This window comes from Nannospalax galili, unplaced genomic scaffold (assembly GCF_000622305.1).
Source record: "Nannospalax galili isolate Female #2095 unplaced genomic scaffold, S.galili_v1.0 scaffold142, whole genome shotgun sequence".
Taxonomy (NCBI): domain Eukaryota; kingdom Metazoa; phylum Chordata; class Mammalia; order Rodentia; family Spalacidae; genus Nannospalax; species Nannospalax galili.
The window spans coordinates 1,840,235-1,858,293 of NW_008348793.1; the positions used below are offsets into that span (position 1 = coordinate 1,840,235).

At 39.6% G+C, this 18,059-nt stretch overlaps 1 protein-coding gene across 1 annotated transcript in view; it reads right to left on the bottom strand.

Moving 5' to 3' along the window:
* Positions 1 to 293: 293 nt before the first annotated feature.
* Pde5a (phosphodiesterase 5A) overlaps positions 294 to 18,059 on the bottom strand; it is a 143,318-nt gene continuing 125,552 nt past the window's right edge. The window contains 5 exon segments of the mRNA XM_008846048.3: positions 294 to 4,277; positions 6,733 to 6,816; positions 7,622 to 7,696; positions 14,026 to 14,089; positions 16,442 to 16,519. Coding sequence (XP_008844270.2) covers positions 4,140 to 4,277; positions 6,733 to 6,816; positions 7,622 to 7,696; positions 14,026 to 14,089; positions 16,442 to 16,519 — 439 coding nt within the window. The 3' untranslated portion in view covers positions 294 to 4,139.

Genomic DNA, 18,059 nt, shown 5'->3' on the forward strand with positions numbered 1-18,059 from the left:
GACCTTAGAATTCCAAGTGCCTAGTGATTACACAGTAGTTGGTCCGTGTTTGTTCATTTTTTTTTTTTTCCCAAAGCATTGCAAAATGGAAAACAAGTGATAGGTGAAGGACTCTGCGCACTGAAAAGCCATTACCCATCTCTGACTTCATGGGGACCACAGCTGGGTTGGTATGTGCTCCCATAAAGTTGACTTTTCCACCAAGTTCTCTGAAATGGTTTTCAGTGTGGGAGAGGAAAGAAAAGAGACCAGCATCTAAATTATTTTAAATGACTTCAGAACAAAACATAATATACATAGTAACTCTTTTATGCTAGTATAAAAATAGTGCCAGAAACCATATATTTGTTCAAATACATTGAAAAGGTGTAAGAATACAAATAGATATTAACAGTGGCTATTGATGATTCCTAAGATTTCTTAAGCTGTAATAGAAATTTATATTTTTAAATATTTACACTGCTTTCAACAATATTCAAGACATGTTTACACAGGCTTTTGATAAGAATATAGAAGGGCAAAGTGACCTTTATTACTACTTATTTTGCTCTCTGTGGTAGAACAGAAGGGGGCAAAACTGCAGCTTAATAGTTCATGAGAACACAACCATCTGTCCCTGTCAGAATATGGAACACTGTTAGTGGAAGACGAGACCCGTTACAGAAGGTGCACTTCCAGCTGTCAACAAGTTAAATGATTCATGCTGACAGGAAGACAGGGTGTTCAGTAATACATTCTTAAGAGATTTCAGCTAAAAGTGCATAGTATGTATGTTACAGATGAAAATGAAGGTGACGCAATGTCCTCTTTTTGTGTTAAGTTGGTAGAATGAGCAGTGGTGTTCCCTTATCCTGTTTCTCCTGCATGGGTGCAATCTCCTTGCTGACACTGTTTTATCTCTGCAGAGCACTGTATCTAAGGTTTAATAAATGGTGGGCTGATGCACGTTCAATACTGAGTAAGTAAATTATGCCACCTTATTTTAACAACTCTTTATAGGAATTTTATTTTATCTTTTTCCATCTTGGATCATGTTAATAAGACCACATTACTTGCCTGGTAAGTTTTAGGAGTCTAGTCTGGTGAGAAGCAGAGGAAATAAAATTGTAATTGATGCTAAGTCTCACTGTTTTGCAATATGTTGAAAATAAAGGCACTTTACTGGTAGGAAAAAAGCATCTGTGACTAAAATTTCCTCCAAGAAATCAGCATTTCTAGTCTATGTTCACATACTTTATCTCCAACGCTGCTATTCAAGGAAGCTCTCCTTCATAATTAACAGAGCAGTGGTGACAGCTTCATACCTTGAGGCCAGGCACTGGAAGAGTGCCTGTGTGTGCATCACAGCCCGTGTGTGCAGTGGAATAAATGTGTTGTTTAGAAACTCAACACAGAACATGATCTGTGGGATGAGGTCATTCTCTAGTTCAATATCATTTCCAACAGTGGTCTCGAAGGTCCGTCAGGCTATGAGATAGCTGCTGCCTGCAATGCTCCCCTTGAAGACAAGCTTTGTCCAAACCTAACTACATTAGAAGCGCAACTTCCTCAGGTGAGGATGCTAAGTGACTTACCAAAATTCACACAGTATCAGGCCTGGCAAAGGCGAATTTTCTGCAGAATACGTAAGGCCAGCTGATTTTACAGACATCCTTCAACAAGTTACTAAATTAGCGGGGGCTTTTCTGGCTGAATATTGACGTTAAATCATATCGTATTACTTCCCTATAGCCAGTCAAGCATTTAACTAAACAAAAAAATAACCTGGAAGAGCAACTTCTTGTTAATTATGGGCAATATAAATACATGGGAGCATGAGAGGGAACACATATGTAACATACAATAAATATAGTCAACTGGAGAAGATACTGGAAAGGACAGATTCTCATAAGAACAAATGCTTTGATTTGTGCCCAGGCAGCACAGACAGTAATCCATGTACGGAATGATTTTCATATCAATTAAAAGTTATTTGAACCAATTAACCAGTCCTAAAAAAGTCCTTTCTTCTGTATGAACCAACATATCCAGCACTAGAATAAAATAGGCGTGGCGCTGCGTTTCCCATTTAAATGGCTACTCTAGTACGTAAAGTAAACCACTATGTACAGACAAACCACACACTTTCTAATCTACATAGAGCTTCTTGCTTATTAAAATGACAAATCCTCCACACACAATTTATCATCTTAAAAAAAATCTGTGACTTAAGTCAGAGGGGTAGAAACAAACTACAGATGTGTATGATTACCTTTTAGCAAAACTGCTAGGTCACAGTGAGTGGAATCAAATGTAGGCTCATGAAAGACTGCTCTTCTTTAAATAATTTGTCTACACTAAGAAATGATGTAGGCATGCATAGGTGTATACAAGTATGTTGCTATGACTATTATTTTAGTGACAGCCTCTGTAATTTACACATCAGTGCACTAGAGGCGACCTTACAGACTTATGCCCAGGTACACAAGATATCTTTGTAACACAAAATAAAAATATTTTGAAACTACAAGCATGACAGTGCATGTCATCAGGTGACAGCATCCTAGATGAGCCTTTACCAATGTAAAGTGATGGCGACACAACCCCATTTGCCTTTTTCTCATGAAGAAAAGTGAAGCCATATTAAAATACACACACACAGAATTGAGAATGAACACGTTGAATTTCAGATGAAGAGTAAAGGAAAAAGAAATCATGTTTTAGTGAAAAGTCCTCAAAAATGCCGTATTACCACAGCCAAAAGTGATTTTCAATCCAAATGAACGGTAGAAACTCAGACCAAATTGACCTCACCCCCTTTGGGAGGAGGTGGGGAAATCGTGGAAATAAATTAAATCCCTCGGATTCCCCCCAGATTCAAACGTTTTTCGCACATTTGGAACAGATATCCCTTTCCTAAACCAGATGCTTGATCCAGTATCTGCTGCTCCAATACTGAACGAATACGCATTCAAGAGCAGGTGCGATGAGGTTAAATCCTAAGAAAATGCTGACTACAATGAATGCTCTGGGAAGAAATGCCAGCGTGCAGGAGCTCAGGGCCAGCGGCTGCGCACACCCAAGCTTCTGCGCACACCCAAGCTTCTGCGACTCTGGGTTGCCACATGCCGCAAACTAAAGCGTGTCAGTGTGGGAATCCCAGCGCTGCTGTTTTATTTGGGCAGAATGGTTTTCACCCTACTGCTCCCTTGGCTTCATTTCTGACCTCCGTAGTGGAGACAGACCTCTGCTATTTATGTCCTTAAAAGCTGTCTGTAAACTTTCTTTGACAGAGGGGAGAAGGTTCCTTTGCTCTCAGATGTGTAGTCAGGTCTGACTTCCGGTCAAAGCTTCAGTCACCACTTTTCTGTTGAGATTTAAACGGTCGAGTTAAGGAAGATAAAAGATGAGAAAATTACGTTTTAAAGTTTAATATTTAAAATGTTGATTCTCAGAATTATCTTCTAATGGAACATTTCTCTTGGCTGAGGAATATCCTGGGCCCTCCCACATCTGCATACACTCTCCCTTGGGGCAGACAGTGACAGGGTCTCCTGGCCCTGGCTTTCTGTGGGGTGCAAAGAGCAGACTGCTTGTAGGGTTGCAGCTGCCTAGATGGGCAAAGCAATCAACGCTACATTTTCTTTACATACTGCCTCACAGCGCTGTCCACCTGTTTCTCAATGCGTAACTTTGTTAAGGTGTTTCTGACAAGTTTATATTTCTCTTTAGAATTCACTCAGCCACAATTTATCTCACGATGGCTTTAAACGTCCCCAAATGTATTAAATTTGGTTCTAATCTACTTCTGACAAACATTCCAAACGTTCTTGAAAGACTGATAACTCAGAAACCTCAAAAAGTTATTTATAATCCCCCAAAACCAAGCTAAGTGCAGGAATGCCTTTTACACTCTGCAGCACACAACACATCACAGCAGTGTTCCTATCAATGTGCTAAGAGTGAGTGTAACTAATCATTTCACTTCAGTGGCATAAAAATAAAATATAGAAAGTAGGGCAACAATCCCTTAAAACACGCCAGGCTATGCTCTCAAAAGTTGTGCAAAAATAAAATACAGCAGTGGCAAAGAGCCCCCCAAATATGAGTGGTGTAGGGTGAAAGCAGGCCTACTACAGGCGCCTGGGAGCAAGAGGCCCTCAGTTCCGCTTGGCCTGGTTGCTCTCCCCATTAATGAATGTCTTCTCCTGCTGCTCTGCAAGGCCCTGCCATTTCTGTCTGTTCTTCCTGCAGCCATCCAGTAAAGGCAAACAGTCCTCCGATACGTGGGTCAGAGCCTAAAGAAAGAAAGGAAACCACTAGAAGGAAGCCAGGAAATCGGTCCTCACAGGCTTATTACCAAGGGTCACATTCATTTTGTGAGCAGCTCCATAGTTAGCATTCTCATAAGTTGCATAAACACACAGACTATTTACCAAGGACTCCCCTTAAGCTCTACAGATAAGGAAGGCATATTTAGGGACAAAGCAAGCACAGTGTGCCAAAGTAACACTGAAGGGTCCGGGGAGATGGCTCAGCGGTTAAGAGCATGTGCTACTCTTGCAGAGAACCTGAGTTTGGTGCATAGGACCAACTCTATCTCTAGGCCTCTGGTCTCTGCAGGCACCCATACTCACACGCACATAACTAAACACAGACATGTAAATATAACACACAATTAAAAATAAATCTTAAAGTAAGTAGCATTGAGTTCCAGGGACTCATCGGTGTGGACCCTGTTTTCGGGGAGGTGATAAACTGCCTGTATGCAAGCTGGCTCTCCCCAGGGCTGACTGTAGGAAGATACTTAGTGCCAGTGCTCCATATACAATGGCTTTATGCAATGTTCTTTTTTATGCAAAGATCATAAAGGTTAGTTGATAATGTGGTGACATTATTAAATACCAAGTATAGTGCCATAAATACTTAGCTATAAGAACATTTGTTGTAGATTTTTTTGTAATAGAGACAAATACCCAATAACAAAGCTTAACTAAAGTATTTTATATCATCACAAATGTCCCAGGCACACATTTCACAAGGAACTATGTATATTATATTATATTATATTATATTATATTATATTATATTATATTATTATATTATGGATTTCAAAAATAAATTTTTTTTACATGAAAGGGACATGAAACTACCTTAAGGCATGTACTAGGATTAGTGGTTACTGCTATGGTACGTAGCAGGATTGCAGGGTTTTATCTCACTTCTCAGGACTCCCTGATTGTTTGGCAATGAGAACTCACTTAGTTTTGTAATACTGACAAAGACATTTCAGGATCATGCAGAATTTCCAAAGGCAGATTCAAGCGTAAAGAGCCATATGTCAACAGAACAAAGCAGGGTGCATCTGGAATGGCTCACTGACTAGTGCTCCTTCTGCATGTACTAAGATGGGAAATGGAAAGAGCGCTTATCTAGCCAACAGGGGAAAGCATCTGCTATGCAAAGACTGAGGTGAGGGAGTGCTGTTCCAAAGAGCGGAGGAACAACTTTATAAATAAAGGCGTAAACTAGACAAACGGAAGACAGTGGTGCAGGGTGGACACAGGGTGGCCCTTTCCCTGTTTCCTTGGGTGTCTTCTGCCCTTTCGTCCTCCTCCTTCTCATCACGCAGACTGTTTATTAAATCTTTTGATGGATGGAACCCCGGACTAGGGATGAGAGCTGGACTCTAGATGCATCTCTCCACTAACTGCACATTTGGGGCAAATATTCTCTCTCTGTAGATGACCATTACAAATCTCAGTTACTAAATCTGCAATGTCTGTATTGGAAAATTTGTAGTTTTCTTCTGGTCCTGACTTTCTATGATAACGCTAGGGTAAATATTCTTTCCTCAAATAAATACAATTTGAATGTTTGAATTTAAAAAAAAATTTATTTATTATTTTTATTTTATGTGTATAAGTGTATTGCCTGTATGTGTGTAAGTACACCCGTGTCCTGCAAGGGTCCTGCCTGCCGAGGTCAGATGAGCACAGGTCAGATGAGGGCATCAGATCCCCTGGAACTGGAGTTGTTAGCTGCCATGTGGATGCTGGGAATCGAACCCGGGTCCTCTGCAAGAGCAGCCAGTGCTCTTAACTGCTGAGCCATCTTTCCAGTTCCCGTTTGAATTTTTAAAGACAAAGAGAGTACCTACTTTCTGTATTGGGGTTGTAAACATCTCAGCTAGTGTAGCAGTTATCTTAGGCCAATCTTTTTATCCAAACAACAAAACCCACTCAAAGCAAAGAAGCAAAACTGGCAGAAGTATGGAAAGGCTGTACTAGGCTCGCAGCCGCCTCCTTTCCGTCCTTGGAAAAAGTTCCTAACAATATCATAGCCACAGTATGACAGTGACAGAAGTTGGATAATTATTTTTCATCCCTAGGTAAAAATTTAACTTAAAAAGGATAATGCGAGCAGAGTTTGCTCAAAGCATCACCTTGAGGGCAGCACTGGCACATGCGTCTGTGCATCCCTAAGTCAGTGCGTCGGAACCTAGCACAGGTGCTCGGTGAATATTTACACACCGAGTGAGGCAACGGCTTTGTGAAACAGGAAATGTAATGCGTTCCTTGTTCTACGCAGACATTATGCTCAACAGTGAAAGAAACATTACTCATGATAATTATATTTATTGACTTAGATGTAAAAAATACGTGCCTAGTGTTAATCTCTTCAATTTATTTGTTTTTTTAATTTGTTAACACAATCTAGGTTTAGCAAGTCTAGTAGTATTCCTGTACCTACCTCATACAGCTGCAAGCAGATGGCATCTATGAACCCAACTTGCATACTTGGGATTTTATTTTTCTTCTCTCTGTTCATTAGATCCTGAAAATACACACACAGATAGATCTACATGTATTCAAAGAACACAGTAAAGGTTGGCTCTAAAAAGACAAATCAGTGACTTAGCTTCAAAAGGTCGGACAGCAACAAGACACATCCCCAAACTTAACTAGAAAAGTAAGAATATGCATTTTATTTCTAAAAGAAATAAATGGTTTGAAGAAAGCATTTCTTGTATTTGAGACCTATTGTCCTATAGTATGCAAACATTTAAAAGTCTGTGCTCCCTTCTGGAAATGTGCTCTAGCAAGATAATAAAGAAGCGCACGTAGCAGGCAGCAACACGCTTATGCATCACTGTGCTGTCCGTCACAGTGAACGCAACAAGTATCACTACACCAGGGGAGTGAAGTAAGTCATAGTCATATTTATTTCACGTAATTATGACCAGTAACACACCAATGGCCATCTATTACAATGAAAGCAGCTTATATTTAAATGGAAAAACAAATTACAAGATAATTTGGAACATGCTTTTTAAGAGACATTTCTGTCTTTTTAGATTACTTTTACTTTGTGTAGTCAACATGCATAATTTTTCTAAACAGGAAAAGGGTTAAAAATAAAATGAAGTTGCATTCCCAAGGAAATTTCATAAAGGCACTGAAAGGAAGTATAGGATCGGGACACGTGTGGCCACACTTGTTTGCAATCCCAGCACTCGAGAGGCTGAGGCAGAAGGCTAGAGACCAGCCTGACTGACGTACACAGTGAGAACTGTCTCCAAAATGAGTGCGGGGACTTTAATAATGCAGCAGAGAATTCCTACCAACAGAGTCATACTCACAGTGGGCTCTATGTTGAGTTCTTTCCTCTCTCTGTCTCCCTGATCAAAAAATTCAGTGGCTACAAGTTCTGCGATCTGAAATAAAGAGCAGAGTGAGTTTCCACAGGGACAAGCATGCCCCTCTTCCAAACAGACCCGGGTGAAGATGATGAAATCTACTAAATCTGCCGTTTTCAACTACATCAGTCAAATTAAGATAAAGCAGAATGAGTAACAGAAACGATTTCATTTCTTTTAAACATATAATCACAAGACTAGAGTGTATGATCTGCAACCAAGCGTGAGACAACACGTTTCGGTTTTGACGCTCTGGAAGACTGTGGCCACGGGGACGCATAATCAACAAGCTCTTTATTAAGCCCCTGTTTATAAAAGGTGTGCGAAAACACTGTCAAACAGGCTTCTGCATTTTAACTAGCTTTCAAGTTTCTCATAATCTCTCTTTTAACTTTTCCCTGTGGTTTCTGTTGTTGATGAACACAGTGGATCGTTTATCTACAGTTTCTCAGAGTCTGGATTCTACGTTCCTGTGATGCCACTTACTAGTACTGACATTCTGCTTTGTCTTCAGCCCTGGCTCCTTATGCGCAGTGCTGCAGACTTCCATCAGTGGTCGATTATAAGGTGTCTGCCTCTCTTTTTGTGATACTGGCAATTGCTACTGATGTTTGATGAAGTCCGTTAATTTAGGGGTTTGCACAAGCCAACATTCCTTAGGTTTCTTTTAATAGTTGAAATAAAGTGAAAGTTTCCTACGTTAGTTATTGACTTATGCTACAGTATAATCCATATTTATGAAAACAGAAGAAATGCTTGGTTCTCTCCCAGTGAACCCATTTAAATGCTTGGTTCTTAAGAATTTACCAAAGGTGATTATAGAAGGTTTTGTTTTTACTAACTTTTAAAAAAATTATTTTGAATTATTGAGTTTAAGCATATTTACATATTTCAGTCCTTACTGATGCTCAGAGTCCCCCCTTTGGCCACTGCAAGCTTCTGAAATTGGGTCTCCATTCTTTAGACACAACCCCACTAGTTTTAGCTAACTTCCCTGCTTTCTGCATAACAAGATTTTCTCCGCTCATCTTCCTGCTCAGAGATGCACTGACCACATCTTGATGGAGCCATGGAGCCTTTAAACTGAGGTATTTAGAAGCCTCAGACCAGCACTAGGTGTGTTCATGGCTTGTCATTGTCTTTAAGTGCTTTCAGGGGATCAACTGAGAGTGCAAAATAATATCACAGAATATTTCCAATTCAAGTTTGGGACAACAGGGGTCTATTTTAGTGTTAATCTTCCCATTCATGCTGAAAATTCTCAACACTATTTGTTGTTAGTCCACATCACCTACAACATGGGTCGAGTTTCAGTATGAAATTACCACTAATAATGATTAGCAAAAGTAACTTTTATCGTTATTTTTGTTTTTAGAGTAGATCACTCTTTAGACAGGGCAAATTACTGTTTGAAAGAGTGCTTGCTTAGCGAACACAAGGCTCTGGGTTTCATCCCGAGCACCAAAACCTAATGAATGAAATTATTGTTTTGTTAAAGTTTTATATTTTACTTATGTGTGTGTGTGTGTGTGTGTGTGTGTGTGTGTGTGGTGTGGTGTATGTCTGTGTGTGGTGTATGCCTGTGTGTGGTGTATGCCTGTGTGTGGTGTATGCCTGTGTGTGGTGTATGCCTGTGTGTGGTGTATGCCTGTGTGTGGTGTATGCCTGTGTGTGGTGTATGCCTGTGTGTGGTGTATGCCTGTGTGTGGTGTATGCCTGTGTGTGGTGTATGCCTGTGTGTGGTGTATGCCTGTGTGTGGTGTATGCCTGTGTGTGGTGTATACCACGACTGGATGTCAGAGGATAACTTTCAGGAGCTGGTTCTCTCCTTCCACCATGTAGGTCCCAGGGATCAAACTCAGGTTGTCAGGTTCGGGGACAAAAGGCTTTACCTGGTGAACCATCTGGCTGGTCCAGTCTAGTATTTCTTAAAAACATATTCAAGCTTATTTTATAATTAGGAAAACCATTTGGTAATTAGAAAGACTTACAGTACCAAAGTTGAATTTACGTACTGCACACAATACATTCTTTCAAAGAACTCTAGCTATTATACATATATATGTATAATATATATATTTATATATATATTTCCCCCTCTGTCCTTCCTCTGTAAGAAACTAACTTTTTCTTACTCTTTCTTTCTCACTCTTCCTGGTTGGCCTGGATCTTGTTATGTAGACCAGGCTAGCCTCAGAGTTGCAGAGATCTGCCTGCCTCTGTCTTTGCCTCCGAGTGCTGGGACTGAAGGTGTGTGCAACCAGACCCTGCCTTAGCTTGCCTTTTTAATACTTCGTCTTTGTGTTCATTCCTCATTTCTTTTTCCAGTCGCACAGAAATTTGTTGTGTGAAACGTAGTGACTTGTTCAGTCATTACCTTACTGATTAATGGTAGGGTTATTTCCACTTTTTGCTATTACAAACAATCGTAAAATAACACAACAGAACACCCTTATAAGAATGTAAGTTTTTCTTTATGTTCTTATGATTTGGGAAGGAGATTTCCAGATGCAATGGCAAGTGTGTATCTGTATTTATATGCTTTCAAAGGATCGTAGTGTCACATTCTGTTTGTCCGTAACTTCCCAAACTGAATGTTATAAAACTTGTGGTTTTTCTGTTATCTGTTGAAAAACAGTATCTTAGTAATTTTTTTTCTCTTTTTAGCAGAAGGTCTTGCTATGTAGCTATGGACAGCCTGGTGCTCAGTGTGTAGCAAAGGCTGGCCTCATAATCTCAATCATCTTCCTGTTTCAGCCTCCTAAGTGCTGAGATTATAGGCATGAACCACTACGCCTACCTCAAGTGAAGTTCTTGTTTACAAAGCAGCATTTATAGAACACTTCCACTCATTTACACAGATCACCTACTCCTTGATTACACACACCTTATTAATATTTTTTAAGATGTATTTTTCTTTATGTGTGTATGTGTGTGTGTCTGTGTTAGTATGAGCATGTGCATACAGGTGCCCAAGACTTCCAGAAGAGGGTGCCAGGTTCCTTGGAGCTACAGTTACAGGCGGTTGTGAGCTACCCAATGTGGGTGCTGGGAAGAGGACTCAGGTCCTCTCCATGTCTTTTCCTAGCTATTCTCTGTTCCCCGTTTCCCTCTTCCCTCCCTAAACTTCCATTATAACACCTCTCACCAAAAGTTACTTTTCCTATTGCAGAATTTCATGTAAATGAAATCCGGGTACGCATTCTTCGTGTATGGCTTTTCTGTTCAGCACAGTGTTTATGAGCCATTCATGATGTACCTGCCAACCATGCATTTATTCTTACTGCTGAGCAGTGTCTCATTATATGAAGGACTACGCTGCAACATATTAATCTGTTCTACTGCCAGGCGTTCGAGCTGTTTCTAGTTTCTTGCTATTGGGAATAAAGCTGCTAGGAAATTCTGTTCAAGTCTTTGGTATCGGTGAAGTACTAGTTTGCATTTTCTCTCACGATGAGGTTCTGAGAACTTTCTCCAATCAGTAACGGCCACTCACTCTTTTCTCTGCCAACTTTCTCTTCAGATCTTTAGTTTTTTTCCCTGTAAAGTAGTTCGCTGTTTTTTTTTTTTCTATACTTTCAGTTCTTTATATATTAAGAATATTAATAATCAGATTTGGGTTTCAAACATTCATCAGCTTTTCATTGTCTTTTACTAGGCCTGTGGTATCTTTAGCTGTGCAAACTTTGTTTTTACAACATCAAGTTTATTAGTCTTTCTGAATGTTAAGCTATAGTTAGGAAAATTTTCTACAGGTTATAGAAAAACTCATCTATGTGTTTAATCTAGTACTTGTATGGTTTAATTCTCTACACTGATTTGATGTTTCATTTGGAATTTCTCTGTACAGTGGATCCACCTGGTAACAGCGTTTCCATCTGGTTATCTATTTATTCTAACACTGTTTAGAAAGTCTATCCTTTTCCCATTTACTTAAAACACTATATTACATATTCAGGGTTCTATGCAATTCTAGGTTTTCTCCTGTTTTACTTTTACTGATCTTCTACAACACTAAACTGTTTTATTTCTAGAGAGTTTCTTGTATTATTTCTACACCTGGGCCCCAGCCTCATTGTTCTGTCTTTTCGGGATTTTCTTGGATATTTTTTCTTTTACTCCCTCTTTCAAATGAAATTTAAAATCAATTTGCCTACCTTTAGAACAAAAACGACAGTCATTTTTTATTGTAATTGCATTAAATCTATACAGTAATACACAGAAGGGACAAAAACACCACACATTGACAATGATGATTTTTGATGAACGTGGCACACTTTTTCATTTACACTCATCTAATTTCATGCTTTTGTAACACAAACTGTATTATTTTCATAGTTATTATAATTTCTTTAGTTTATATTTGGATATTTTATTAATATTTGCTTAATTTTCCTGATCACAAATAAGGTCTTTTCATTACAGCTAGTTGATTTGCTTGTTTGGTTTTTCCATGGTTCATTTTGTATTTTCTAGCTACCTAATAATTTTATCTTTATTATAGTTTTACGTCTTCATTTCTAATCCTTAAGACTATTAATTTCTTCCACCTATTTAATTCCATTGGCTAATACCTCCAACATAAAATCTTAATTTATATTATTGGAATTAATGGTTACTTTAGTTTTTTAAAGATGTATCATTTTTAGCATGGACTGACACTACATTTTGACAACTGTCATTGCTGTATTTGTGGTTATGATCATATACTTGTTTTCTCCTTAGTTTTACCAACATAGTGGAAATCACTTTGTACTGTAGAACTTCACATCAGTCTGAACTCAGCTACAGGTCCCATGTGTTAGAAAGATTAAGAATACAAAGGATGCCTGGCGCTACTTGTGGGTGCTGGGAAGAGGACTCAGGTCCTCTCCATGTCTTTTCCTAGCTATTCTCTGTTCCCTGCTCAGTGCCCCTGGGATTTCATCAGCAGCAGGGGCAGAAGGGCAGTGGGGGCAGCCATGAACATTATGTACTCTGGATGAAGCATTGTCCTTATATCCTCACAACAGTCTTAGGAGAGGTATGTCTCCACTTTACAGATGAAGAAATCGAGTCCAGGGGCTGGAGAGATGGCTGAGCAGTTAAAAAGGACTGGCTGCTCTTGTACAGAATCTGGGTTCGGTTTCCAGCACCCACATAGCGGCAAACAACTACCTGTACCTTTAGCTCCAGGGGATCTGATGCTCTCTGCGGGCACTGCATGACATAGGTGCATTTAAATACATGCAGGTAATACACTCATACACAAAAACAAAAATAATAAATAAAATAAAAAAGAGAAATTGAGTCCAGATCTGAAGCAACATGTCCAGGCATAATGCTAGGTAGGAAGTAGCAACCTCAGCTGTCACAGTCCGTGTTCCCACAGGCTCTCTGATGATTACATTATACTCTCTCCAACTTCTATAAATCCCTCTCTCCTTGGTGCTTTTGGTATTTTTTCTTTTAAATCTTACTATTTTTAAAACTTTTCTTCTTTTTACTTTTCTTCAGTGACACAATGGGTAAAAGGATTAATTCAGAAGAAGGATAAGAAGAAATGCACCCCCCTTCAATTTTCTTCCTTCGTTTGCGAATGGGCACAGGATCCTATTTAATATCCATCAGAAGCTATAAGGACCACCTTTCCAGAGTGCTTACAGCATATCATATGGACTCATGAAGGAGCGGGGTCCTCCTGCTGGTGTTGAAGATACAGCCCTGGGTCTTGTCCCTGCTAGGCAAGGGCTGTATATTGAGCCACACCCCCAGCCCCCAGGTCAGTGTGTTCCCTGTGTATCTGGGTTTCATCCTGCACTTGCTGTGTCCATGATCAATATCTGGCCAACAATCCTTGATAGCTGCACACATAACAATGCACATTCAATCACTTCTGGAGCCCTTCCGGCCCTACAGTTACAACAGTGATTTTTCACTTAGAAAGAAGGACCTACTTCTGGCTTCTTGATGACCTCGGCATCTTCTACCAACATTTCCTGAACTTACTTGTTAATGCCTCCTTGAACAGGCTGATCCAAAGAAAATTAATTTTTCTTTTTCTAATATTCAAGATTGTGAAAGAGATATACTTAAAAATTCCAGAAGGATCAAGAAGTGAATAAACTGAAGTTAAAACAGCGACAGGTTTCTTTACTATCTTTCTTAACATATCATACAAATATTACGTGCACACGAATCTCCTAAAAAACGGAAGTGTTTTCACATTCAATTATCTGTTTTTAACACTGCTTAAAATTAGGAAAAAAAAAGTTGTATAACCATTGACTTTAAACGCTACCTTTACATGCAAAGACTTTTCTTATTTTGACTTTCAATACTACTGTGATCATCACTAGGCAACATACCCGTTGTTGAATAGGCCAGGGCTTTGTGATTGCAGAAAGATCACATGCAGTCATAAGCATGGCTCTGTCAAGGGAAGAAAATAAAACCAAACTCTTACTTACTTTTACGTGAATAGACACCCTCAGTAAATCGTTACTCATAAAAAGTTAAATTAAAACCTTTTTAGCAATAGAAGACAAAATTATGAAGAGCAAAAAACAAACAGCTTACAAAGCATCCTGACTGCTGCAAGCGTGACCCAGTCTCTCAGCTTTGGCTGCCCTACAAGCTGCTGGAGTTTGTCCTTGGGGTAAAGTCTGTTGCTGTCACTATTCACATTGGTAGCCATTCTCAGTGGTAATGAGACAAAACACACTGATGAAGCACCAGTGAACGTGAAAGGTAACATCACAGTCCATCCAAAAGAGCCCAGTTTACAGTGGGCCCCTTAGTTCACACACCAACCTGCAGGGCTTTCTATGCAAAAAGCCTTGAGTGGTAAAGACTCTGCGTGAAGGGGCTCTTTTCCTCTGGGGAAAAAAAAGCACAAGTGAGATTATGCTGTCGGCCCTTCTCTGGTTAGAGTGGAGGGTTCCACCCAGTGCCCAGGCTCTAGTTAGAGAGGGAACTGCTTTGGAGCAGAAAACTAAAGCTATTGCATGCACTATGTAAAAATGATTTTTGGTGGGGTGGGGCAGGATCCCATGCATTCTATGATGACCTTGAACTCTCTAGATAGCCAAAATGACCTTCAACTCTGATCCATTTTTCAAATACTAGGATTACAGATATGGGCTACCACATTTGTTTTATGCAGTGTTGGGGACTGAACCCGGGGCTTCCTGAACGTTAGGTAAGTTCTCTACCAATTCTGCTGCTAAGCCCAATGTCTGACTTTAGCATAGGATTTTCCTAAGTCAGATCCAATTATCTGTCAAACAATCCCTTTAATTTGTTTAAGAAATAGGTTAAAAGGCCATGCCTGCAAACACTCAAGGCAAAGTATCATTTGTCCTTCTAGAGAAACTCAGCCTAAAGCACAGCCTCCCTAAGGAGGAGGCCATAGCTCTGCTGTTCTCTCTTACAGTGACTCTCACCAAAAATGAGTGCATTGGAGATATTTAATCACTATTGGAGCCGACTGTTGGGAAGGATTTCGACCATACTTGCCAGCATAACTGTACCTGACCAAAGCGATGATGTGCCCAAAGGACCTCCACTACATCTTTCTCTGTGAGAGGCCAGAGGCTGAGAATTGGCTCCTACTTGGCGCTTATGTTATATTTCTCTTTTGTAAATTTCAGTTTTTCGTCTTTTTCCAAAAAAATTTTTTTTTATTTTTATTTTTTTACGTGTATGAGTGTATTGCCTACAGGTATGTAAGGCACCTGTGTTGTGTAATGCTCACAGAAATCAGAGGAAGGCATCAGATGGAACTGGAGTTATGGACAGTTTGCTAGCCTCTATGCGGGTGCTGGAAATGGAACCTTGGGTCCTTAGTAAGAGCACCCAGTGCTCTTAACTGCTGAGTCATCTCTCGAGCTCCTATTTTTATTATTTTTATTTGTTTTTGAGACAGGGTCTCCCTGTATTCCCAGCTGGCCTGGAACTCTCTGTGTAGACCAGGTTGGCCTCAGAGATCCATCTGCCTCTGTCGCCCATGTGCTGGTATTAAAGGCGTGCACCACCACCATGCTCACTCTTACAAATTTTAAACATTTTTATTAAGTCTTCACTTATCACAGGAGCAGGCCTGTGCTTTCCCAAGTGCTATTTTGAAAGACAGGTTGATGTTACTAAGAAAAGCATGACTGCAACTTAACAGGCAGGTAGGTATTTGTATATGGTTTTCCTTTAATTTGCATTATTTAGTTTGCAGCCTAAGCAATCTCGATCTATTTAAGGAAACTTGGTTGTAACAAGTATCACCACCATCCTTAGTTTCTCAGCACCTTCAGTTTCTGCTGACTTTCAGTGCCTTTGTTTTATTTTGTATTTTGAGACAGAGTCTCACTCTGTGGCCCAGGGTAGCTTTGAATTTATGGTAATGATCTTGCCTCAGCTTCCAAGTGCTGAGATCATGCTGGCTTCTTGGTTCCTGTGATCTGTAGAAAGCGACAGCAGAGATCGTATCTACAGCTAGAGGACAGGGTCACTGAGGATGAAGACAAATCCTGAAACGAAACAGGAGCCTTCCAGGCACTAACACGTCACTATTCTCTTGCATTCTAAGGATCAGTCTACAACAAAGGGACAATTTATTCACTTGAACTGGCCAATGCATTGATCAAGTAAATGTACATATCCAGTCCTTTGCACAGCACTCTGGAGAAGTCTGACAGCCTCAAAGATCATGTACAACAAGCAACTGTAATTAACTGATATTGAAGAAATTAACTGGCCAGCAAGACTTGTAATAATAGTAAACGAACTTACAAAAATAACTCCTTTTGAAGAGGATCTTCAAAATTGAATTGATTTTTTCTTATCAGTTCAAAAAATTCTCCGCGTCTCCTAAAAAATAAGAAAAACATCTGGTAGTTATGGTGAGTCCTCCATCTACATGACATTACTTGAGGGAACATTTCCCTCATCTAAGAGCCCAGCAAAAAACTTCATCAACACTTAGTATTTTACTTTCACTCCCCAGATTTATTTTCAGCACAACATTTTAAACTCATTTTAACATTTTAAACATCAGATCACAAGTAATGGCAATTTCAAATTCAAGAATATTTTTGTTTAAAAAATAGAACAGTGTGAGTTAAAGATGTGATGGCAAGAATGATTTAAGATCTTTAAAGTGCATGGGACAAAAGGATCTGAGATCTCTTACTCATTTGCATCATGTTAACAGAATGAAAAAGGACAATGAGGTTGTGAAATGCTTTGGAAGAATAATATTTACTGTTAATCCATGGACATAATAGTAGCCAGTGCATAGTAAAGACCTTCGATGTGCCCAACATCAGTAAATATCTTGAGAAATGATAGGACCAAAAACAGACAAACTCAGGTAAAACAATTGGCTATATGACTATCAAAAATGAAATGTAAGTTTCCAGTGGAATTAAAGGAGCAACCCACCTGGCATAAAAAGAGTAGGAAAACTCTGTAGCTACAGGTGTTTTTCAAGTTCTTTGATGATCAGCATTCTGAAATTGTTTTGAACAAACTAAACAATTCTCAAATTGTTTTGGTTTGTTTTAATTAACCTTGAACTGCTCCCAAATTCAATGAAGCAGACACATACCCTCATTTTCAAACACTGACTAGTGAATATCTGGTATAAGTTTGTGTGTGCTGGTTATATTTGGTTTGTTTCTCATAAGAGAGGTTAATGCACCATGACTGCAAACTCTGCAGGGAGAGAGACCTGTGTTGAAAGAAAACCCAGAGAAGGTGATTCCCTGAGCCCAGTGTTCCCATATATACAACCAAAGACCTCTGTGTGTAAGTTGGAAATTATGATTGTGCAACTCAGACAAGCGTTCCCCAGCTTCCAGAGGAACACAAGGGTCATGCAAATGCATAATCACAAGCAGCACTGCTTTATCTTAGAATAACTTTGAAGTTCTATATGAACATTTTTCTGCCAAAATCAAATAAAAATAAACAAGGATTATTTTTCAGTCTTCTTTGTATGCCCACCTAGGTATGGATGACAAAATAAATTGGAGACTGCCCCCTGTATGACTCATGAATGGAGGGAGGTTGGGGAGCGGGGGAAAGGAGGAAAAGCAAACAGTGTTTGAGATCTTTAGACTGGACAATCTGTGTGGGTGGTTATCTGATTTCAAGGCAGAGAGCCTCACACACTCTGATCTACCATTTGTAGCATCTGTACCAAAGCAGACTGCTTTGGTGGCCTTTAAGAAACTACTCAAAAGTCTGAGCACTAGCCCTTCCCTGTGCTCGGGAGGCAGAGACAGGTGGATCTCTGTGAGTTCAAAGCCAGCCTGGTCTACATAGCGAATTCCAGGACAGCTGGGGTTAGCGGGAGACCCTGTCTCAAAAAGACAAAAAAAAAACCAAAAAATAAAAATTATTATTT